Here is a 25588-nt window from a genome sequence, read left to right on the forward strand (position 1 = left end):
AAGCGAGATCGGATTGGATTGGATTGGATCGGAGAAGCTTTATTGATCTAAAATGTCAATGTGGTGGGATTATTATTATTCTTAATGACCCTCTAACGGAGGGCAACCTTGCCCACCAAGTCCGCAAGCTTGGCTTGCGTGTTCTTGTCCGGCTCCCTCCGAAGCCTAAGCCAGGACTTCCGGGAGGGAGCCGGTAGAAGGTCTTTTGAAGGTGGATTTTCCTTACAGTCTCATAGGATGTGTTCTTCTGTTGCTATGCATGTTGCCGCAATTGGCGGTAAAAGTGGAAACAACAATGCAGGTGGCGCTAAGTAAACATTAGTAGAACTAATATTGATTAGATGGCGTCACTTTAGCAGTTTGTGCAGGACGCGCAGTAGGATTGAAAAAATTCGGAGGACGCTTACACCTGGACTCCATGTACGCGAAAACTCACGCGAACGCGAAGGCGACGGCGGCGGCGACGGCTGGCGTTCGCTCCGTCGCTTCTGGGCAACCTCCATGCAAGCGAAGGCGGCAGGCGACGCGAACCCGCGACGAGCGCAGCGGACTCCGTGCTTTGCGCACTCAAGCTTAGAAACACGCCCGTAACCTGTTCTCTCCCTTAAAATTTTGTGAGTGTGCCTCATAGTCAGGGCCAAAGGAATATTTCCTCTACGGCAGCGGTGTAGCTGCAGTGGAGATAGCCAAAGGCGTGCTTGCGGAGACGAAGTCACATCACGGGTTCACGGGGGAGGTGTGCTTTCGTTCGGTGCCTGTGCACTCCGGCTTAGTAAAAACACTCCCATAAACTGTCACCGCAGTTTGATTGTAAGTGAGCAAACTATAATTTACCAGTGAGAATGCGCGCCGCGAGTGTTTCTGCACAGTTGGAGCGCAGCGGCACGGTGGATCGAGTGCCGGTACCCGCGGCTCGACACGCATCTCCCCCTGCAGTACGCCCGCTCGCGTAGCCCGCTCCAAATGCTGTTAGTCCTCCGCACCCAACAAGTAGATTGTTTTAATTATTTAAATCATGCGGGTCTGCCTCTCAGCTACAAAACCAAATATTTTATAGACGGTGGCGGTGACCAAGACGACGGGCGGGTTTCGTGAGATGTACCCGTGAGAAACAGTAGACAAACCGGAAACGACTTTGGGGAGGCTCTGGTTGGCCAGTCGCGTGGGGGACTTCCGGACGACGAGCGAAATTTTCTGTGGGTGCAGATCCGAGCGACACGGCAAGCGACGCATGCATTTTGCTTCGCGCGACGGCGTCGCTCGTCGCTTGCCGCCGTCGCCTTCGCGTTCGCGTGAGTTTTCGCGTACATGGAGTCCAGGCTTTATTTAAGCTTTGCTTTTAAGGCCAGGACGCGACAGCGTGTTGCAGCATTTCCAAAGAATCCACGGAACGCCATCGTCCTTCGGTGCGACCCCTTGCCAGGGCAATTTAAGGAAAGGAAACATACCTTGGTGGACACCCGAACCGTGCCGTAAGGCAAGGAAAATGAAAATGAAAATTTTTAATGAAAGAAAAGGACGCCTGTCTCATATCTCGGTGGACACCCGAACCGGGACCTAAGGGAAGGAAATTGAAATGAAAATTGGTTTTAAGGAAAGGAAATGACGCCTGTCTCACAATTCTCGCTGGACACCCGTACCTCGCCATAAGGTAAGGAAAATTTCTTCCCTTACGGCGCGGTTCAGGTGTCCACCGAGATGCGCCATTTTTCGCTCACGGCCAAAGATGCCGATGACGCCGGCTTTTCTGCGAAGGTGCACTAAAGAGGAATCTGAACTCGTCTTTTTTACCGCGGTAAGTCGATCTGCACGCTCCTGGCATTCTTAGAAGCTTCGAATTATTGTCCTGTGCGGCCGATTGCCCTAATTAAATCGAATTAAACGTCCCGGCTCCCGCCTTTTTTTTTTAACTCAAGAGGGTAGGTAGGCAGAGTCAACCAACGCGTCAGCCAGTCCCGTGGCGGCTTCGCTTTTGCTTTTATTTAGTTTTTGGGTTTCTGTGAATAAGCAGTTTCAGGCACAGACAATATTGCCACTAATTATGCCCACGGAAATAAAAATACGCGTGGACTTTTTGATTTACGTATCACTCCGCCGATGGCAGAGCGGCAAGCCACCGCGGTACTGGCTGACGCGTTGGTTGAATTCTCATACCTATCGCGTTGAGTTCAAAAAAAGGGCTGGAGCCGGGACGTTTAATCCCATTTAATTAGGGCAGTCGGTCTTACAGGACAATAATTCGAAGTTTCTAAAAACGCCGGGAACGTGTAGATCGAGTTCCCGCGGTAAAAGACGAGTTCAGATCGCTGAATGGTGCACCTTTAACGCTGTCGCGTTAATAATTAATAAAAGCGAAATGCAGTACCTGCCTCCTTTTTGTAGGGCTCACCGCAACTGGGCTACGCTAGGTAAAGGGAATGGAGTTATCAGACCGAACTACGCCTACGATTAGTCGAGTGGCCAGCGTGCACCTGAGACGTGTGCGAGTCGCTCCTGTCTCCTGGAGTGCGTGAGCAGAGTGGGTGGGCAGAGTGCCGGCATTTCAACTGTTTTAAGTGAGTGAATGTTCCCTTCTACTTATCGTTTTCGTGGAGTCAACTGCCCTGTATTCAGTGAGCGCGTTGAGGGGGTAGCCTTGTTTTCAAACAGTGAGCAGAAAATTCACAGGGGAGGAGATTCCTCGTGCCATGTGACCTGACATCCGACTCCATGGTGGCCGATGCGCTTGATGTGAACAGTGTTTGCGCGTCCGTGAGGAGCGGGCGCAGAGCCAACTTCGTTTCCGTAACTGTTTGTACTCACTGGTGTCTTTGGCACAACTATGCAGTCTCAAAAATGTGGAACACCCTCAGAATCAGTTGTCTCTGGATGATCCATCACCTCAGTTGGATTTCATCTCATCCACATGTGCGTATCGACTTGAGCAGTGCGGCCGCCGCGGCTCACTCGACTCCCCTCGGCGCGGACCTGTAGCTCCTCTGCGGGATCTCCGGCCGATCAACGCAACCACTGCGAGGAGGAAAGCGGGCTTGCAGCGCGCAACGATCACAGCATTTGAGGGTGTGCGAGACACATACACACACAGAGTGAGTGAGTGGGTGAGTGAGTGAGTGAGTGAGTGAGTGAGTGTGTGTGTGTGTGTGTGTGTGTGTGTGTCTGTGTGTGTGTGTGTGTGTGTGTGTGTGTGTGTGTGTGTGTGTGTGTGTGTGTGTGTGTGTGTGTGTGTGTGTGTGTGTGTGTGTGTGTGTGTGTGTGTGTGTGTGTGTGTGTGTGTGTGTGTGTGTGTGTGTGTGTGTGTGTGTGTGTGTGTGTGTGTGTGTGTGTGTGTGTGTGTGTGTGAGAGAGAGAGAGAGAGAGAGCGACACACTGAAAAGGAGCAGGACAGGCGCCTTGGGAACTTTTTTTAATACGCAGTACCAACTCACCCAACGTCCAGCCATCTTGAACGCAGAGTTAGACGCGAAATACTTAGGTGCGATTGTAAGAGATACGAGAGCCTTTTTTGGACGACCGTTCTGTACGCCCCACCCAACGGTCCTCTATGCTGCAGTACGTTCACTATAGAGGCCGCACGGGAGCCCGGTCGCGGGTCCTGCAACACACGCGGTCGACAGCGGCTGCACACACATCTGCATGGTGGCGTCTGTTTCAAAGCACAGGTGCTTGGGAGCTTGATGTAGGACCCCACGACACTCTGCTGATTCTCTGCTCATAAGAGGACCAGGACTTTCGCGTTTCTTCGCCAAGAGTGCAGACGCGCTGTCATGTTAATTGGGGCTCCCATTTCTTCAACATTTCGTTTTGTGTTATTCAAGGAAAGGGCAAAGGAGCTGTTCTCCGAGCTTTATAACATTCTATGGGGTGAAAATGTTCTTTAGAGCTAAAACTCAAATCTGATTGTCTGCTTCACGTTACCCTGCTTTTTTAATAAAGGGCGCCTTGGACGTGATATATATTCTTGAGGATGAGACTCAGCGCGTGTTTTCGAACGACGTCAAAGAATAGCTTTACTTCCCTCAGGAGGAATAGCTTCTGGCGTTTAAGAGGCAACTGAAGCCCGCGGTTTACTGCCTTTTCAGGACAACGCCGGTGTTTCGGTCAGCGGGTTCCTTGAATTTCTAAACTTTTACCTTCGTTCTACATTATCCGTTTGGCAAGGGAGCATATTCGTTGAAAGAATGGGGCCCCGCCGCGGTGGCTCAATGGTTAGGGCGCTCGACTACTGATCCGGAGTCCCCGGGTTCGAACCCGACCGCGGCGGCTGCGTTTTTATGAAGGAAAAACGCTGAGGCGCCCGTGTGCTGTGCGATGTCAGTGCACGTTAAAGATCCCCAGGTGGTCGAAATTATTCCGGAGCCCTCCACTACGGCGCCCCTTTCTTCTTTCACTCCCTCCTTTATCCCTTCCCTTACGGCGCGGTTCAGGTGTACAGCGATATATATGAGACAGATATTTTTCCCAAAAACCAATTATTATTATTATTATTATTATTATTATTATTATTATTATTATTATTATTATTATTATTATTATTATTATTATTATTATTATTATTATTATTATTATTATTATTGAAAGAATGGAATATTCCTGCATTTCCGGTGTCCTGAGCGATCTGCTCCTCGTGTCTAAGGACCTTCGTGTTTCCCTGCTCTAAGCCTTTGCCAGCAGCCGTCAAGAATTTCAGGTGAGCCGATGACTACGTTGTCCTTTTGGATCATACCCGTGAATCTTTCCAGACTTGCATATCTGATATTCAAGAGGATTTACGTGGCGCCCTTCATCCCCTCGAGGTGACCCATGAATTCCCTTTAAAACACCCTTCACCCCCTCGAGGTGACCCATGAATTCCCTTTAAAACACCCTTCATCCCCTCGAGGTGACTTATGAATTCCCTTTAAAACACCCTTCATCCCCTCGAGGTGACCCATGAATTCCCTTTAAGACACTCTATCAAATTTCTTGACCGAAGACTGGTTTTTCATTCGGACCATGATTTCTGGGCCTACTGATCAAAACAGATGAAACCTGTTCTATTGTACCATCCGGATATCTCACTCGAAACTAGGGAAACGAAACATTGTCAAAATGCGATTTCTGAATCCCCGCTAGCTGATCATGCATCCACTTCGTTTAGTCCCGCTTCAGCCAACAGGTTGAGCGACTGATCGCCGCCGGGTGGCAGGGAGCCTGAAATATCAATTAAAGAAGCAGCCCGCTTGCAAGGACCCGTTGCAGGCCGCTCCTCCCTAAAAAGAGAGAGGAAAAAGAATGCGCACCACCATTCCTTATTGCTACGTTTCCTGCCGCCACCTAAAAAGAATCGGGCACGTGCCAACGTGGACGCGGTGTTCTCCGCCCATAACAATTCTTTCTATATTTTGAAACTCGTCAACCTGCCTAACAGAGAGGAAAGCGCATGCACCATGAACAATATATTGCAGTTCGTGCCATAGTGTCAGAGTTGACTCCATTCCCTTAAGTTAAGCGCCGTCTACATTGGCCAAACCGGTACGTGCGTCAATGACCGCCTACGTGAACTCCTTTGTGAAGTGCAAAAGGTAATTTCTGGGCACCTCGGTACTTCGGAAGCTGCTCCATAATCAGAAAAGGCGGTAATCGACTGATTAAGAAATTATAAAAGCCTTCAAAATTAACAGCTCCAAAGACCACTGCGTGAGCGCTCCGCCAATAATAGTTACTGAAAGAGAAAAAGCGTACCTTTTGCTAACGGCAATGGTCATCGAACATAGGCTTTCCTTTCTTGTTTCCTGTCATCCGTTTGCTTTTTCTTTCCTTTCGACGACCTCAGACATCGGCGTTCTTGCCTATCCAGTGTTTCGTTCTTGAGGAGTTGTTCTTCCCCCTTCCCATATTTTTAAAAGTTTCCTTTTCATTTTCCCCCCGCTTCATCAGCCCGCCCTTCCCGGGTGGATTTGCAGCAATCCTACCTTAGCCACGGTTTTCTCCCTGCTTCTGAACCTCCCCCGCACCTCTGCTTTTCGACTTTGATTTCGCTATGCTCGGCGCGCGTTCGTTTATGGCGTCACTCCACTGTGCTCACACGTTTTTCCGCGTTTTTGATGATGCCTGATGGATGCTTGCTTTTCGCGGTTGGCCTTTTAGAAGAAGCGCCACTCGTGTGGGGTTTTTCCTGGTGCTTTGGTTGCTTGTTTTTCTTGTTTAGTGCATAATAATAATAATTGTTTTTTAGGGAAAGGAAATGGCGCATTATCTGTCTCATATATATCGTTGGACACCTGAACCGCACCGTAAGGGAGGGGATAAAGGAGGGAGTGAAAGAAGAAAGGAAGAAAATGTGCCGTAGTGGAGGGCTCCGGAATACTTTCGACCCCCTGGGGATCTTGAACGTGCACTGACATCGCACAGCACACGGGCGAATTACCGTTTTTCCGAAAAACGGTAATTCGCCCCTGTGCTGTGCGATGTCAGTGCACGTTCAAGATCCCCAGTTGGTCGAAATTATTCCGGAGCCCTCCACTACGGCACACTTTCTTCCTTTCTTCTTTCACTCCCTCCTTTATCCCCTCCCTTACGGCGCGGTTCAGGTGTCCAACGATATATGAGACAGATACTGCGCCATTTCCTTTCCTAAAAAACCAATTATTATTATTATTATTATTCCATAAAAACGCAGCCGCCGCGGTCGGGTTCGAACCTGGGAGCTCCGGATCAGTAGTCGAGCGCCCTAACCAATGAGCCTCCGCGGCGGGGCTTGTTTAGTGCACATTCGAAACTTATCGAGTGTGCATCGATGGGCAGGTTATCCCGATTAATTTCGGGTCTCTTCTAATGGCAACAGGCAGAATTTTCAGGCTGGAGTTCTTCCGACACTCACTCCTGATTCGATACTTAGGGCGGCGTGTAAAGTATTGCGCGCCTTTCACGGCCCCGATTCTTTGGCACAGTTTATTTTAGCTGCCGCCGGAAGAAGTACCAAACTGAGGCGGCTCTTGCCAGAGATCGGTACAACATGAGCGCAGTACCTCTGTTATTTCTTGCGTCCATTTCTTGCTAGTGACACGGCCGCTTGATGCAAAACTTTCAACCGGCCGCGCTACTGAGAACTTCAGAGTGCTATGCTTAAAGGATCCATGCGGCGGATACAGCTGAAAGCGGGCGCAATGAACAATAAAATTCGGTAGAGACACTTATGACTGCTTAGTGGTGGGAATGGCAAATCCTTAGTTTTTGCTCGATAGACTTTCTTTCATTAAAGTTCTTTCTGCGAGATTGTTCAGCGCAAGCAAAGATAAGAACAAGACAGGAGACACACAGTGTGCCGCCCCTCTTGTCCTTGCCTTTGCTTGCGCTATGAACCCCTAAACATCAAGGTGAACTACCAACTCGCCCAACAGAAAGTTTTAATGGGTCGTCTGAGTGGTTTGACGCGCACGAAGACCGGACTTCGGGACTTCGAGCTGTACATGTGCGCCGCTAGATGGCGCGTGTATATAAGATGACGTCACGGAACCGACTCGGCGCGCGGGCGATCCCACTCGGGCACCGACTCGTGGGGGAAGCCGTCAGGTGAGAAGGAAAAGAGGTGCGTTCGTAGTGACGTCATCTGACAGATCCCCCTGAGTTGGAACCAATATGGGATCTCCCGCGCGCAAGGCACTCTCTCGCCGCAGCCTCTGATCTATGCAGCGCGCCTCGCTCGGAGACAATGTGATGACGTCATCTTTTTGGGACCATCTCTCGGCCTCAACAACAACGACGGTCACCGACGGAATTGCGTCTGATTTGGCTAGTAATGCTTTCGCATTAATAATTTGCACCTGGTGCGGCTGGGTAACATCGGCATTTATCCGCAATAAAATAAAACTCGATTGTTTAAACTACCAATTCGGAGGATGAAGGTGAGGTACGGCTGAAGAAGTAAGGGTGGGAGAGAACGAGCAAATTTTACGATGTGAGGGACGGCCAAGGATTTATTGGTAAGGGTGAGGGGGAAAGGCGAAAATGAAGGCATTTTGCCCCCTCTCTGAACTGTGCACTGTTGCGAGAAAAGAGCCGCATGGCGATCCAACTGTGACGTTTAAGTTTCAGTGCGCAGTGGTTTGCCATTATTCGTCAAGACACGTCATATGTCCGCGCCAAAGGCTCAATTCCCTTTTGGAGGTCATACCTTTGTGTTTTCGTGTCTTCGACCAAAGTCTTCGCTGCAGGAGCTAATGCACGACGCGCATTCACCGCCTTACCTTCCAATGCAGTATGGACGATGAACAATTCCTGGAGGCGGGCCGCCAGCTCCTGGAATTCGCGCTCTCGTACTGGAACGGGCTGAGGAACCGGCCCGTGATACCCGACGTGGCACCCGGATACCTGGCCGCCCTGGTGCCCCCCGAGGCGCCGCAGGAGCCAGACAAGTGGGAGGACATCTTCAAAGACATCGAGAGAGTCATCCTTCCAGGGGCAAGCCGCTTGTTCGCAAGCCACAATTCTTTGTCATGCGCTTCTCACGTTTGTCACGATCCCAGGCACATGCAAATAATGTGGCCTGGTTGTCGTCACGGGTTCTAACAAACGTGACAGTGCCAAAATGTAGCCCGCACGAATGTGTCTCGGTGCATACGGAGCGTGAGCGCTGATCGAGGACGTATTGTCCTCGGTTAAGGTGAAAATAAAGAGTTGCAATGGTTATAGCTGCATGTATAGTCTCCCACACAAGTTTCCGGAACACAGGGGTCCAGGACAGAACTGGATTTCTTCGATTAGCACGAAGGTCGCGCAGGGAAGTGAACACCACACACTTCAGTTCCTATCAACATGCTTATACTCCAAACAATTCGTAATTTTCATCTCTTTCGTGTTCCGAAATTTTGAGGGCACTTGTACGCATGTGTGGTTGCAAAAATATAAAACATTACTGAAAGAAAGAATGTACAGTCAGCCTTGAATGAAACGCGAACATGCATATACCGTACTTCTGTACTTTGCAGCGATATACTACTTTACAACCGGTCTATGAATATGTATGTACTTCGGTAGATCCTTTACCCAGAAACATTATTCAGGCTAGTTGTACACCGGAGCTGCAAGTACACAGGCAGAATATTTTGATTTGTCCACAGCTGCTCTTCACGTTTCGTTTTGGCCTGACTGTACAGCCATCGACAAAATTTTGCGAGATGCCGGAGCGGCGTTTTGAAGCCGCCTTTGCGCCACTAGGCGGCGCAGTGGCCGCGTCGAGGCTGCGCTGGCCGATGAGCAGGCGCATGCGCGTCCTATATTCGTCCGCTTGCCTGTCTGATAGCTCGCTTCGCGTGAGCAGCTGCTTTTTCTGAGCTTGGCCGGGGGCGGCCGCTTTTCTCCGCTTAAAGGCCGCTGTACGATCGCTTTTTTTCCGCATGCGCACGCATCGTTGCGACAGTGCGCAAGGGCCGAACAATGGGGCACATGAACGCATCCTCCAGTGCGCATGAAATTGGTCAACTTCAACTTTTGGCCGCACGAGCGGATGGTCGCATCACACTATTGGCTGCTGTCCCGTGACGTGTCGACGCAGCGGTGCCAGGCCGCGCCTCCTCAGCTAGATGGCCGCCCGCGAAGCGGAGTGAGAAACCAAGCCTAGTAGGCGGTAGCTGTGCCGATAAGCACATAATATTGGCCGCATGTAACTATTACGAGTGTTGACAGTGACTTCGATCTTCACCATGTGCAATATGAGTAAGCGACAATTTAATAATAATAATAACAATAATTGTTTTTTGGGGAAAGGAAATGGCGCAGTATCTGTCTCATATATCGTTGGACGCCTGAACCGCGCCGTGAGGGGATGGGATAAAGGAGGGAGTGAAAGAAGAAAGGAAGAAAGATGTGCCGTAGTGGAGGCCTCCGAAATAATTTCGACCACCTGGGGATCTTTAACGGCATCGCACAACACACGGGCGCCTTAGCGTTTTGCCTCCATCCCCAAGTTGTTTTGTCGCCGTCTACACCGAGTTTACCGAGCGGATTTAAAACCTACGCCTACGCTGTCTTCGCAAGACAGCAGTGCCGGTGTCGCGGAGTGTTTATTTGGAACCGTATGTGATAGTTACAAGTGTTCTTATTCGCACTGGGATCTTCACGAACAGCAGCGAGAAGAAGCTCCCCAGGGTGAATTTCCTGTGCATACAGCGAGCTTCACAGCGCTGTGACAAGTGTCAGAGTAGTGAAATTGATTGCAGTCGGAACGAGTGCTTTTGCGTCAGTCAGTGATATCGCCTGCAAGTATAATTACGTTTGAAAAGCTTACTACGCAAGCCTTGTTTTCGGAGGGCTGAAATGAACTTAGTACTGTGCAGGCTACAGCAGATCCTGGTTCGGGTGCACGCGTGTGTACTGAGTTTGGGAGCTGCCGTGAGTGCGAAGTGACGAAATGAACTTCGTGCTCTGCAGCCAGTCGCATTCGTTGCACAGGTTGCAGTGATCGCGGGTACAAGTCGCTATGCTGCGGCGTAGTCATAACCGATATCGATCGTAGTTCCTGTGTACCGCCGTGAGTGCGACGAGACCATTCTGAAACTTGTGTTTTGCGTATGCGAAACGACCTCAGCTGCACGGCCGTTGGGCTGTTCTCTGCCGGGACTACAGAAGCGTCGCCAGCATTCTGCGGCACTGTGCGCCATAAAGTGCAATTTGCGACTGCGAGTGGCCGGATTACGATGGTATGCCGGCGTCACTATGAAATCTGTGTTAGGATAGGATAGGATAAACTTTACTGCTCTAGTTTCAATACACTTGAGAGTGCAGAGGTCGTCTTCATCTTGCGATGTCTTCGCCCTTTTCAGCGAGTGGAGCTCCTATTCCAGGGCCCCGTTGGATCTGGCAGCTTTCACAGCATGTTGTACCAGCCTTCGTTGGAAGGCTGGATTGTGGCTGGAAAGCGCTTCCTCCCACTTCTCTCGACACGGTTCTTCCTGATTATGGAAAATATATATATCCTTGCACTCCCACGTTGTGTGTTACACAGTGGGTCTGCCTCCGCATTTGGGGCAAGTGTCCCTGTACTGCGTTGGATACTACTTATTTAATATGAAAATATTAGCTAGGGTTTCTGTTTAGAGCCTCCTTTATATGACCGCCTGTTCCTGAGCCAGGCTAGAGTGCGGTTCCGGATATCTTTTCCTTACCCCCCTGTAGTAATTGGTGATTTCTGAGAAGGTGGGCATTACGTTTTCTGAGGCCCACTCCGGCCTGAGTGGATGAGAGGCTCGGTTCGTGTAAGCTCGAGCGGTCTCATCGGCCCTGAGGTTGTCCCATACTTCCGCATGTCCGGGTACCCAGAAAATAACATGCTTCGCCTGGTCCTTTTTTGGAGCCACTTGTGCTAGGACCTGTCTTGCACATATACCTATCCTTCCTTTTATATAGTTCCTACATGCCTCTTTCGAGTCCGTTTGCCGATCCGGTTGCCTCCGGCGATCGCTAGAGCAAGTGCGAGTTCCTCGCCCTCATCAATCGTACTGTTTTTAATGGACGCGCTAGCAAATTCTGCGCCCTCCCAGTTGAGTGCTACCGCTGCCATTCTCACGTCCCTTCCTCTATTTGGACGCGTCCACATATACCGTATTTTCTTTGACTGCCAGTTTCTCTTCTATGTATTTTGCTCTCGCCTTTCTCCTAGCCGGGTGGAGGTTTGGGTCTATGTTTTTGGGTAGCGAGCAGACTTTGATAGTGGCTCTGATGTTGTCGGGGATGTCTGCTTCCTTTTCTAGTATTTTTTCTAAGCTGTATCTGAACTTTTCTAGGATTCTTCAGCCGTTTCTTGTTTGCACCAGCCTTTCCTTTTGCGTTTCTAGCTGTGCCTCTTCCAGCTCTTCAAATGTATTGTCAATGCTGAGTGCTAGTAACTTCTCGTTTGCTGTACGCATCGGCAGGTGAAGGGCCGTTTTATACACCTTCCGAATGATTGCGTTGATTTGGTCTCTTTCTCCCTGGGTTGTTTGGAAGTATGGGAGGGAGTACGTCACCCTACTTATGACCAATCTTCTTACGAGTTTCAGAGTATCACTTTCTTTTATTCCACGTCTTCTCTGCGATACTCTGGTTATCATTCTTGCCACTTGCGTCGCAGTCAGCTTAAGCCGGTTGATTGCGAATCCGCATCTCCTGTTTGTTTGGATCCACATTCCAAGGATTCTGACCTGTTCCCTCTCCGGAGTGTGGCTTCCTTCGAGCAGGATTTCTACCTTGTCCGGGTTTTTCTTCCCTTTCTGGATTCTGAGGATCTCCGATTTTTCAGTGGAGCACGCCAGTCCTCTTTCTTTCACATACTCTTCCACGCACGTCGCCGCTTCTTGTAAACTTCTCTCTTTTTGTCCTAGCGTTCCCTGGTTGGCCCATATCGCGATGCCGTCCGCATAGATTGCGAAGCCGATGTCCTTGATATTTTCGAGTCTTCTTGCTAGTTCTATCATCGCTACGTTGAAGAGTACCGGTGATATGGCTGAGCCTTGCGGCATGCCCTAGTTTGGAGTGTTGATTTTTTCTCCTCTGAGCTCGCCTATTCCCACCGTGGCTGTCCTGGTGCTTAGGAAGACCCTGGTGTAATCGTGGATATTCTTTCCGCAGTTGGCGTTGTTGAGTCCCTCCATGATGGCGGCGTGGCCTACATTATCAAAAGCGCCTTTGACGTCTAGGGCCATGATAACGTTTTCGCCATTGTACGGGACTTGCGTTAGGACTTCTTCTTTGGCTGAAGGAGGACGTCCTGCGTGGACAGCTTTGCCCGGAAACCGAACATGCTGTCCGGGTAGTGCCCCTTCTCTTCTAGGTGTTGCTGTAGTCGACGGGTGACTATTCGCTCAAAAAGTTTTCCCAGGCACGACGTTAGCGATATCGGCCTGAGGTTTTCTATTTGGAGTTTCTTTCCGGGTTTGGAAACCATCACCACCGTGGCGTGTTTCCACTCCTCTGGCACCGTTCCTTTCTCCCAGTGCTCGTTGATGAATTGGGTCAGTTGGTCGACCGCTTCATCGCTGAGATTTCTTATTATGGAGTTTCTCATTCTGTCTGCACCGGCCGCGGTGTTGCGCGTCGCCGCCTTGGCCGCTGCATAGACCTCTTCTCTTGTTATGTGTCTGTCCAGGTGCGGGTTGTCTTCGCCTCGGTATTCCTTGCCGTAGGCGTCCGGCTTTTCGGTGTCGTATACATTTTCCTCTATCCTTTTAAGGAGCTCGTTGTCGTCACCCTCGAAGGTGTGGATGATCCTCTGGATTGCCTTTTTGCCCTCCGACCTGGTTTTGGTCGGGTCGAGCAGGGCCTTGATTCTCCACGTTTTGGCGGTACCGAGTGCGCCAATCAGTTCGTCCCAGTCGTCCCAGCTTAACTAGGTAACTAGGCGATTCACCTGTGGTAATCTTGTAATCCTACGGTGCTTTTACTTTTATCGTGCGTCATTGCCCCACGCGTCACAGTACAAGCATGTCCGCTGTAATATCGTCATTAGGCCGAATCCATGCTAAACCTGGTTACTGAACGCCTTTTTTCATGTGCGATTGTAACCGCCTCCCTTCGTTTACGGTCGAAAAGAAAACAAATACTTCCGGCTAGGAGGTCTAATACAGTTTTCGATAAGCAGACTGAAGTACGCCCAAGGATAATAATTTGAGCAAAATGAGGAACGTCCGCGGTTTCGCGCGTTTTATTCATTTACTTAATTTTGCTTCTTTATATAGAGCACGTGGACGGAATTATTAACATAATTATGAAGATTCGTTTGAGTAGTGCCCACTTTGTGATCACGCTAACATGGTGCGACGTTCTGATTAACTGCAGCCATTCTACAGTTAATGGAAAATCGGTCGATGCCTTTGCCATTGGCCTCCTCTGAGAGGAATTTGCAGCTGCGTTCTTGTGTTCTATACGACTACAGTAAAATAAGTTACTATCCCGCGAAACCACTGACAGAGGTTTTCAGTATCAGCAAGGGATTGTAATTCACTTGGGGTTTTAAAAACATGTTGTACTTAAGCTCTATACTGCCGAGCGTATCATGTACAACATAAACTACGCAAATCTCAAAAGCTTTTGTTTGTGCTGGAAAAAAGTATATAAGGTCACAGTAATACACAGTGGCCACTTCCAAACATATCTTTCGAAGTAATGTCAAAGTGCCGGCTTCCAGATATGCTGAAAGCGGGCTGTAAGTTCACTCAGAGGAAAAACTACTCCTCTTGAAAAAAAAAATGGTGCACAATTTCAACTGTCGTACTATAAAGTAGGTGACAGAATTATTTCAAAATTTTCTACTGACTTATTGCATAAACCTTATTAGGCCCGCGCAAATTTAATTTGTTTCAGATGTTCAGAAATAACCTAATAGGCGAATTTTAATGGCACAATTAATGATAACATTTCCTTAATAAACATCAGTCTTTTACATTCTAGAATGCACGGGCTAATGACGACGAAATTCCGGAACCTTAATTCCTTTTCCTGACATTTTCGTTGCCTGGACGTTACGGGGTCAGATGTAAAGTGTGAAAATTGCTCAGCTGACAAGAAAAATAAGCGCAGAGCGCTTGCACAAAGCTCCGAGACTTTTCATGCCTGCCAGGGGAGAAGTGATCGCGACATACCTGTTCTCATCTTCGCGGCAGAGCCCACTGCGCTTACACCGAGTAGTCTCCCCTAAATACAGGTAGCTGTTGCTCTAAGGTGCTGTAATACTCGTTCTGCCCACATTAAGGCCAAACTGTTGTCATGAGCTTTCTTCGAAAGTGCCCCAAGACAGCATTTGTATGTGTGACGCGACACCTGGTTGCCGTAGTATTCTATAAGCTGTCCATTTTCCGTTGTCCATTTCGCGTCCGTTAGGTCCTCTGTCAATGGTCAGTCAGATATACCCGCGGCTTTCAAGCGTCTGTGGCAAGCGACCCGGCCATTGGGTGGTTGGCGACCGGACATTACCATTGGCTGAGTGACCATTGACAGAGGACCTAACGGACGCGAAATGGAAAGCGGAAAATGGACAGCTTATAGAATGCGGCCCCTGCTCTCATTTTCTCTTTGTCTTACAGATGACGCACTGGCACTCTCCGCATTTTCATGCATACTTTCCGACTGGACAAAGCCCGCCATCGCTGCTCGCAGACATATTAAGTTCAACGTTCGCCATAGTTGGCTTCACTTGGGTAGGCAAACCTTTGTTTTGTTAGGCTTTGTTAGGCAAGAAAACAAAATGAAGTTTCACTTTGCGGGCACCAACGTATAGCTTCTTTCTGGGTCTGCTTTCTTGTCGCCAAGTTTCCGCATTTCAATTCACATGACGCTTCCCTACGTCTCAGCGAAACAGAGAGCGAATAACCGTGCATGCCACGATCGGTGAGTTGTGCGACTTGGGTTTGTCCATTGGAAGAGTTTAACAGTCTGTGACACTGCGGTGACACTTTCAACGCGGTAATCAAAGCGGCGAAAAAAAAAAATAGCATCGCTCGTACGCCATTGCCTATGAATATAATGCTGTCGGTGTCTGTCGACCTCCAATCCCTCAACTCACCCTTTTTATTCATTACTGCGGCCACACATTGCGACAGGTATCCGTGTTTCCTATGTACTCGCATTCGGATCACTGCACGACAGACATGCCCGACCCCAAAACCGACCACCGCCTATTTCCATGAAGGACTTCGTGATGATTTGTGGTAGTGTTATTGCACTTCTGTCAACATTTTTTTTCTAGCAAAAAAATGTTACGTGACTTGACCGTTCTTTAAAGTTTCTGCACTAAAGCGAAAATATTTTAACTGGTCAAGACGGCACTCCTGATTGGCTATTCCACTGATATCTCTTATAAAGCTAGCAACCATCCTGGGTTGAAATTTTGTTTGCGATTTTTATCCGAGGAAAAGCACAAATGGTACGTTTCCAAAGAAAAAAAAAACCGTTGTTGACGTTACATCAATGACATTTATTCCGCTCGGGCTGTCACTGCAGTCTTGATTAAATATAATTTGAGGCTGGTGAAGCAAAGGCTCATTAAAGAAGTAACTTCCTAGTTTGCTTACAAATTGACTCATTACGTGAATTAAACCCCAACGTTAGCGTTAAGGCTCTCCTTAGAAAAACAGGCGAGGCAACTCATTATATCTATTATATCCGTAGTCTGAGGTAAATTAAGAAAACTCTGAAAACTAGAACTAACGTTCTCGTTAAATCGTTTATACTCTTCTTAATTGCACAGCGCGCACGTGCCACTGGTGAATTTTCGGTGCCCTTGTGTACTTAGGCTAGAAGACAGGCGTTCTAGCGCTATATTTCTGTAATCGTGAAAAGCTCTTTTTTTTATTGATTACCCGAAGCTCTGAGTGCTCCATGTCGTCATGCCCAAACGCAATCAACATCCATTTTCTTCTGTGTTCGGTCCAATGTAATCGCAATGTTGTCATTTCAATTTCTTATGATTCGAATAATGAAACATAGTTGAATACTTCAGCCGCTTTACTTCCAGACTGAGAAACGCACGTTAAAGGTTAACTGCATCACAAAACGGAAAAAAAAAATAGCGACGAAGGCAATATGAGGACATGTCCATAGTTTTCAGGCTGCAAGTCTTGTGCTCACTATATGCAGATTTTTGGCTAGCAGAAGTGGTGGTCACGTGTGACGAGAAAGCACGAACCAAAATGAATATTTCTGACGCTTACAGTGCAAAATATCTGGCGGAACTTCGATTATGAGCCGTCCTCTCTGACCGCATGAAGCACCCACATTAACAAGAAACTGTGGCAAAGTGCAAAAAAAAAAAGGCAGCTCGTACAATTATTCACTTTCTAGCAAGTCAGCATAGTGTTTAAATTCAAGGCACGGTCGCTTGGCTTTGTGTCCCGAGTACAAAGATGAGCCGGCTCGTCTGACCACTGGAGTGATCCTCTGCGGTGCAAGCGAAGCGAAATTATAGAACAGGTAACGGTCATAAACAATGCTGCCTCTTCTGCCTCCTCCCATCGTTATCATCCTCCATCGTGACCCTCTTTTTTCTCCTCTTCCCGTTCCCCAGTGCAGAGTAGCAGGCCAGATATTTTTCAGGCCAACCTCTCTGCCTTTCCCGTCAATAAACCCCCCTCTCTCTCTGTCGGCCGAGTGAAGCCATAGGTATACAAGCGAAAAGGGCACGATCACCGTGCCCGTAAGGGCAGCTGCTCTAATGGTATTTCACTTTATTTGTTCCTTAGCCCACCGTTTCGGCACTGTAGACAAGCCTGCTCACTTCTGCACAAGCGCAGACAGGTCAGCTGCGGGACATGTGTTGTGCATTCAAGGTACCGTACGGTACAACTTAACGAACAGGTAGATTCTAGTTTAAAAAAAAAGCCAAAATAAATTTCGTCCGCCTAAAATTTCAAAATTCCAAGATAGGACGCAGATGCATCCAGTCATGCACATCGTGCATTTGCATCGGGAGGGTCTTAATGCCTAGTTGGGACTCAATTTCAGAAAGACGTCTATCTTTGGCAACAATTTTTGCGAGAAAAATATTTTGGCACGAGCCTAATAACACCTCAACAAACAAGCTCATGGTGGGGTTTGGGGTCTCGGACGTTTCGCCTGGAACGATCCTATTGCCAACTTGTGTATGAAATGTCGGCTGCCTCGAACTACAGAGAATCACTGACGAGTTACGAATGGTACCGGTTGTGCCAAATTGGCATGACAGAGAAGTTTTCCGTTCGAGTTTTCCGTTCCTGTTCGTTTGAAGTTTTGCGTTCCAGAGCAGCTTTCCGTTCTTAGTGCATTCGAACGGACAGAGAAGTCCATTCGAATTAGGTCAGTTCCAAGCACTCCACGTGCCTCACTAGTAGGCAAACAAAAAGAAAAGCTGACACCAGCGGAGCACATAAGCACAGAGATGCGGAAAACCCTGAAAGGTGATGCAGGGGTACTGTACTGAGGCATGCTGTTGACGAGAGGAAAAAAAAAAAGTCACTGGATTGTACGCCTCTCTCTAACTAGCCAGGAATCGAATTCACACAGCCGGCAAAATGTAAGAATTGACGGCTTGTGGCAGCCTGCTTTGCAATTGTGGCATCATTAATTATCCTAACAGACTAGCTAGACTACAGGGCCTTTTAAGTCGCGCGTGGCTCTGTGAAGAAGAAAAAAATATATATAAAAGCCGGCGAGTTCAACCAGCTGATTGGCTGACACAGCCTCTGGCCTCCACAATGCCGCATGGTTGTGACGATGGCGGATCTGCACTGCCCCCTGGGTCGTTGTTTGGAAGGAGTATTTTTTACTAATTCATGTCTCAACTTGTGAGCTACAATTTTTTTTGTTATTTTCACTTTACATTTACAGCCTATCCGTAACGTTGGGAATTTAAATTCTTTACAGTGTAATGTGGCCGATTCGGCTCGTGGATATGCGCCACGTTTTCAAAGAAGCAGCAGCAACAGATGCTACTCCTGCTGCTGTACTAGCAGCCGCACTTAACAGAGCGGTTTTTCGTGCCCACAGGCAAATGCCGGGCACAGCCAGGCTTTAAGCTGCAGATCAGTACTGCTGCACGTGTTTGCGTATCGCCTGCTTCGGACGTGAAGTGGTACATACCCCTATCAGATGATATTTCAAGCGAATGCAGGTACGTACATACCACTCGTTCCAAGTTTCAAGTATTTCACAGCGAATAGATAGAGGACTAGCACTTTGCTTGTGGCGTACGTCCAACTGAAGGCGAAAGAGAATGTTCTGGTCATTTTCCTGCGTCGTTCGAGTCAGCTATGCTGGTCCAAACAGTGACAACAGTCTACACTCTGCGTCCCCCTTCTGTAGAGCACTGGAGCGGTGCCCTCCCCTGAATACAAGTCGACACCTTGTCGTAGCGTTTAGCTTTTAAATACTGCGCTTGCGCGGAAGTAGAGCCACACGAACCTACAAGCAAGGCGGGCACAAGTAATTTGCCCGCAAACCGTGGACTCCTTCCTAATTTCACTTTTGACTGCGCGGTGCAGGCTGCTCGAGCGTTCTACACAGGGGTGGCGCAGACTGTACAGCTGTCATGCTCAAAAGAATAAAAGCTACCAGTGTCAAGAACTGTGCAGTGCATGTGGATGCGTAGAAACGTGGCGAAAGCGTGTACTATTACTCTGTGTACACGAATAGCATTGTCAGATTGAGCGTGTGTGCAACGCTTCAGATTGCGAGTCCTGCGAACACCGAGCTCGAAATGGTGGTCATGGACTGGCTGGGAAAGGCTATCGGGCTGCCGGAACACTTCCTGTTCTCCACGCCTGGCATCAACGGCGGCGGCGTCATACAAGTAATGCACCTGCATGTCTTACACATTCGCTCCATGATCTGCGAGGTCTCGTTCGCACTGCAGGCGGCTGCCGAAGTGGAGGTATCGCGAAAATTGGCCCGCAAAATCGGCGGACGGCGCGAAAGAGCAAGGTGCGCTGTCTTTATCCCGCATCCGGTGTGCAGAAGCTGTTTGGGAAAAGACAGTCTTCGGTGCACACGGAGCGCGTGACCTTGGCGAAACGCAGTGTTCATAGTCGCAGTAATGTTGCTTTCTGGGGCGTTTCTCCGCCCACAGTCACCAGTGTGAGCTTAAGATGTGAGCAATAAAAGAAAAATTTCGTTTCCAGTGGCGAGGTGTGAGCTGAGAACGAAAAATATGCCGCGTCGTATATTTACGCCAATGTAGTAGAACGCCACAAATTTTCAGTGCCTGCTCGAAGTCTGGGCGTGGCTGTGTATGAAATAACTTGCTTGACAGTGATAACACGAGGTGGCTGTGCTGTGCAGCGGTGCCTTGCATACACTAAGCCGCTGGTTTAGGGGAGGAATTGCTTGTCAACAACCACCCCAGTACAGTCCGAAATGGCTACAGAGGATAATTTTTTTTTTGTTCTTAAACTGCGTGAATTTGAGCACACTTTGTGACTTATTTGTAGCCTGATATATTACTGCGCTTGAGTGGATCCAGATGAGGAATCACTCTCCAGACTGAAATTTATTCTGCCATGGGGGCTACCACAGACGCAGTCGTTCGCGCTGCGAGTTGTTGGTCGATTTGGCCTCGCTCAGCCATCTGCTGGCTATCCTGGGGCCGTATTAAAATTTTAACCTTTAGTTTGGCCATGAAGGTGAAAGTAACAAAATGAGGATTAAAAAAAAAAACCAATCACAGGAACGGCCGTTTTGGACGTGACGCCGCCTCATCCAATCAGGCCGTGTCGCAGGCACCATGCACCGTACAGCTTCTTTGCCGAGACTCATTTAGGGCCGGAAAAGCTCGTCAGACATGTCAACCGCGTCGTGAAGCTCCTCGTCGACACGGGAGCTCGCATTTCTGCTGTGCAGACTTTGCGTGTCGATTTCTGAGAGGCTCTGCATGCGAACGCCACGCTGGCTTTCCTTATTCCCCAGAGCACTGCCAGCGAGTGCACCCTGACTGCGGTGCTCGCTGCCAAGACCAAGCTCACCACGCACCTGCTGCAACAGAATCCGTCGCTGACGCCCTGCCAAGTCTGGGACAAGCTAGTTGTCTACGCCTCCTGTCAGGTGCGCTTCCATTTTGATTTTTGCGAGTCCGAAACTTCGCAAAGTGGTGGTGCAGAATGCATGTGTGGAAAACTGATTGCATGTAGGAAGCCCTGGGGCTTGGCTCAGAGCGATAGTGATCGACAAGCGTACCGTTGGGTGTATAGTACTAAAATTTCCACGCGCGAATCCGAGAGCGAATGTTCCAAAAACCGGCCTACAATGCCACGGATTTGCGTGATGTCAAAAGAAAGCACCAATTCCAAGAAACAATGCATACAACTGCTTCTACTGCCCTGAAAGCACGCAAGGCCTTTCACAAAGGGAAGTGTACAAGATGACGCTTGCCCAGCTCTCGCTTATGATATGGAGCAGGTTCAGAGATAGCGCAGCCTGGAAACCTGCCGATGTTTACAGACGAGAAGAACATAAAGTCCGCGCGAGAAAGAAAAGAAACTGCATGTGCAAAGCGGGGTACTTGAAAAACGCCTCCTTCAGAAGGAAACAGTGGCCTTGGAATACACTCGGCGCAACAAAGTTCTGAGAATAACAGAGGCAGTGATTTAGACACCGACCCCTGACCCTCTTCCCCAAAACCTAGAAACACCGACTTCCTTCATTCCAGTTATATTGCCGTCTCATTAATTACCCGTCATTTCCTTCATCTTCCATCTATTTCCCTCTCTTTTTCTACAACGGAAACTGAGTCCCTGGAAGTGGAATTGGCGGCTTTCACGATATCGACGCGACGCAGCGCGGGGAAAGGATTCGCGCGCGGAACCACGCCGTTTGCTCGGTTGCGCTGGCACACTAAGACGTAGTTGTCAGTTTTGTTGTAAAAATGTGTCTTAGGGGCCCCGTTACGTGGGTGTCTGCATGCTGACGAGGCAGAAAAAAGGTGGCAAGTTTTCTGGCGCCAGCAATACAGAGAGAGCATGGGGACAGGAAGTTTGCACGCTTTCTGGTAGAGCGCTTGCAGCAACCATGCTAGCGCTGTTTTTATCAGGCACCGAGCCTCTATTTCTAAAGAGATGATTTACGCGCACCTGTGGAAATAATTCGCTGAGCACACACAACTAACGGAAGCGCGAGGAGTTTTGTGTAACGGTAGGCCTTATTACGGCGTGTGTGTACGATTTGTTGTCCATGGAAAGGATCGGCAGGTAACATAATGGTTTACTCAAAGTCCAGGTCGTTATAGTTCTTTTCGTACTTCGTTATCGCCACATGACTTCGCTGTAACTGGAAACATGCAATCAGACGGGTGGACGGTAAGAACCGAACGAAAAGATTGTATCACAGTAGCTTTACATCCACTGCCTACGAAGAGAGAGCGCAAGGCGCTGCTTCTCCGAGAAAATGGAGCGCGGGGAAGGCGATCTCATATTGTTCGCGCTTTCCACCTGTACCATCTGTACACATGATTAAAATCTATATCCGTATCTAGTAGCACGTGGTCATTGAAATTTATGAGCAGGAAAAAAACGCAAAACGGGGGCTTCTTTAGCAGTTGAAACCCATGCGACAGTGAGAACTTTTCTACCTTGTTTTTTGCACAAACCGCACGACAGTCGCCGAGTCTTGCTTACCTGTAGTGCTAAACGCAAAAATTACGCTCCTAATTCTGTTCTTCACCCGTTGTACACGTCTCCAGCGTAAATGTTACTGATTTGAAATTCTCTGCAAAGTGCGCGTCCGCCACTTCTCATTCACGCTAGCCGTTTTCACACACCATGCTGAACGTTTTTCTATGAACGTTGCGCCAGACAGCAATTTCTTCCTCGCATCGCGTTTATTCCTTTTACACCGTCGAGTAACGAAAGGCTGACTCACACGAGGTCGCCAACATCAAGAAACAAGCGCGAGGTCATCGTTAAATGTTAAAACAAGCACAATTCTGCCTAGGCTGCGCCAAGGACATGGCCAAGGAGCAGCCCTCCGTGGCGCCTCCATATTGGATAAACTGTGGCGCCCCCTGTAGGTCGTGAAAATCGCCAATACACTAAGCATGGTCGTGGTAGCCTAACAAGAGATAAGAGAGCACAGCGTAGCCGAGTAGCTTCGCCCAGCGCTACTTGTCCCACTATCGTAAGTGGTGGTTCGTGACGCGATTGCCGTTGTGCACACCAGAGGCAAATCGTCGACGTCACGTGGTTCAATGCGCAACTGCTGCGATTTTGTCTGCGCCGGCCGTGTTTCAGCACAAGGGGGAGCGCCGCAGTGGCAGTGCCCCATTTTCGGTTCTTACTCCCGCTTTTGCGAATCCGCTCCGCGATTTGGTGCGCACAGCAACCGCAGAAACGAACAACCGTCGTTGCCGTCAAGCTCGATGTCCGATGCGGCGCTGGATCGCACTGACTTCGAGTGACGCGATGAAAGTTCAACGAGGGAGCGCACCAATTACTGTTCACTTGTTGCGACGGTGACTGCTACAAACCCCTTCCCGAAAGCAGTCAGATCGAAGGTCGCAGAGAAGTTCTACATGCTCTTGACAGCGACATGGCAACGTATACTGAAAATCAAAATAGAGGTTAAACGTGACCCCGCCGCGGTGGCTCAGTGGTTAGGGCGCTCGACCACTGATACGGAGTTCCCGGGTTCGAACCCGACCACGGCGGCTGCGTTTTTATGGAGGAAAAACGCTAAGGCGCCCGTGTGCTGTGCGATGTCAGTGCACGTTAAAGATCCCCAGGTGGTCGAAATTATTCCGGAGCCCTCCACTACGGCACCTATTCTTCCTTTCTTCTTTCAATCCCTCCTTTATCCCTTCTTATACGGCGCGGTTCAGGTGTCCAAAGATATATGAGACAGATACTGCGCCATTTCCTTTCCCCAAAAACCAATTATTATTATTATTATTATTAAACGTGACACGAACTGCTCCGCTGCAGTCTCAGCGCGCAGCCAAACAGCCAGACGTCAAGAGTGCGGTCATTACGATCACTAGACGGTTGTATTTCATCAATATTCAGTATGGTGCACAAATCAAACTTGAGGTAAGCGAAGCAAATTGTCCCTTCGCTGTGCGTTGTGTTTAGCCGCAACACACCGCAATCAAGGCGGGAGATCTCGAGACGAAATCTGTAGTCTCGCATGCTATGTTGTGGATTGGCTTGCCTCTCAGAAGAGTGCAAGCAAATTTAACTCCTATGGGAGACAAGCTGCCGTTTGCATTAATTCTGCAGCAGCCTCATTAATATTTTGCACTCAACAAGGAAGTTTTAATTCGTACAGTGCACGATATTATAGGGGTTCTCGCCTTTTTATTTCTTGTGATATTTTCCCATGTGACCTGCCGTTTATCTTTTTCCATAATCTTTACCACAGCAACACACCATTTGCAAGTTCACATCTTCTCCCGGCACCACACACATCGGCTCGTGTAGATCATATGAAGAAGACTAAACCCATTTTCGCTCGGACAGAACGACTCAAATACTCACCTTTGGTACTAGCTATTGAAGAGTGGAATTCGCTTCCTTCTAGCATTGCGGCTATCGCTGGAACATCATCATTTCGAACAGCTCTTTGGTCATACTTGGAAAATTCCAATGTAGAATAATGTGCGTTTTTTTTTTCGTTTGCTTCAGGGTGTGCGTGTCGGCCTTAATTAACGGCCCATGAAATGTTAGATGCCATGTTTTGCAACTCCTGAAGGTGCGTTTTTGTTTTGTTTTGTGGGATTTGCTACATGTTCATTTTTTCAGTACCTGTTCCTAGCCATCCCCCCCCCCCCCCCCCATTAACTTTTACCTGGCTTCTTGGCTTGTTTATCTCTGTCTTCAGCCGTTTATATGCCATGTTGTATATTTGTCAAGTTTCCTTTGATGAATCCCCCCCCCCCTATGTAATGCCCGCATCGGGCCTTTAGGGTATTGAGATAAAAAATAAATAAATAAATAAAAGACTACCTGGAGCGGCAAAAAATGAGCACACATTCGCTAAGAGTCGTGATGACTTTAATGGTTTGGTTTATGAGGTTTAACGTCCCAAATCAACTCAGCTATGAGGGAGGCCGATCACTTTAATGGTTGTAGTTCATTTTCTTTCACATAATTCGCGAAGAACACCGTACAAAACGGACAAGAAGAGCGTCATGCACTGAGCTACGTTTAGGATTTAAAAAAAAGCATGGTACCGCTTTCAAGTGCTCGCCGCTTTGGATGTTGTCTGTGGTCCGGAGTAATCGCGTTTCTCCTTTCTTTGTTCGAATGTGAGGCAAATGAAAAGGCGTTGGATTCGTCCTACAAAGTTGAAATATTGACGCAACAGTCGATGGTGGCCTGGTGCTAATGGAGTAGCACAGGCTTTCCGTTGTACCTCCTGCCCCAGATTACCGCCTCAGATTTCGCGCACACATTACGATTAAGCATATTGTTGCGATTAAGCACAGTGTTCACGCTTTCTCGGGAGCAAAATATTTAGTGCCGAGTGCCAACAAGTAGCACTCGGCACTTCGCAATGCCGGAGCAGGTGTTTAGTGCGCGCGCAAGCTCAGTTATAGTCATGTTGGGACTCAGCGCTAAAATGGCGCATCCAGACACGTCCGCATCATTCTGCAAACCTATATCGACTCTGCAGCCATTCAATCAAATTAACAGCTCAATGGAGTCGTGGCCACAACCGTGCACCTGTTTCCGGGTCTCTCATGCGCGCCTCTTGAAACCTGCAGAGAACATGTAAGACCGCACTTTGTAGGCTAAAGCTGCCTCATTTAATTCGGTAGCGCGCCGGTCGTATGCAAACTAAGCCTCTCGTAACACCACTCACCATGAATCACGCGGCTTGTCTGGACAGCTGAAATCCCCCACTGTAATCCGCACTCGTTCTTAAAGCCTCTAGGGCTGCGCACGCATCTCTTAAACGCTACACCATTTCCCGCCGCGACCATATATCGTCGGCTCTTGCTGGATTGTCTCTCTATCCCCAACGAACTTCATCCACCTGCCTGCTGCCTCTGCCGGACTCTGGACCACACGTCGAACACTTGCTGGGCGGCGGCTGGTAGACACGTAGTCAGTGCACGAAACGCTGGGTAGGTCAAACAGCAACGCGATCGTGCACGGCGACCATCATAACTAGTATATCCATG

The 25588-nt window shown here is 48.8% G+C and overlaps 1 protein-coding gene across 1 annotated transcript in view; it reads left to right on the forward strand.

The window, feature by feature from the left end:
* LOC144114921 (aromatic-L-amino-acid decarboxylase-like) overlaps positions 1-25588 on the forward strand; it is a 74992-nt gene that overhangs the window by 15641 nt on the left and 33763 nt on the right. Inside the window, exons 2-5 of the mRNA XM_077648951.1 lie at positions 8238-8439; positions 15033-15146; positions 19148-19270; positions 20383-20517. Of these exons, the coding sequence (XP_077505077.1) occupies positions 8239-8439; positions 15033-15146; positions 19148-19270; positions 20383-20517 (573 nt within the window). The 5' untranslated portion in view covers position 8238. The remainder of the gene's footprint in view (positions 1-8237; positions 8440-15032; positions 15147-19147; positions 19271-20382; positions 20518-25588) is intronic.

Source organism: Amblyomma americanum, chromosome 1 (genome assembly GCF_052857255.1).
Source record: "Amblyomma americanum isolate KBUSLIRL-KWMA chromosome 1, ASM5285725v1, whole genome shotgun sequence".
Taxonomy (NCBI): Eukaryota; Metazoa; Arthropoda; class Arachnida; order Ixodida; family Ixodidae; genus Amblyomma; species Amblyomma americanum.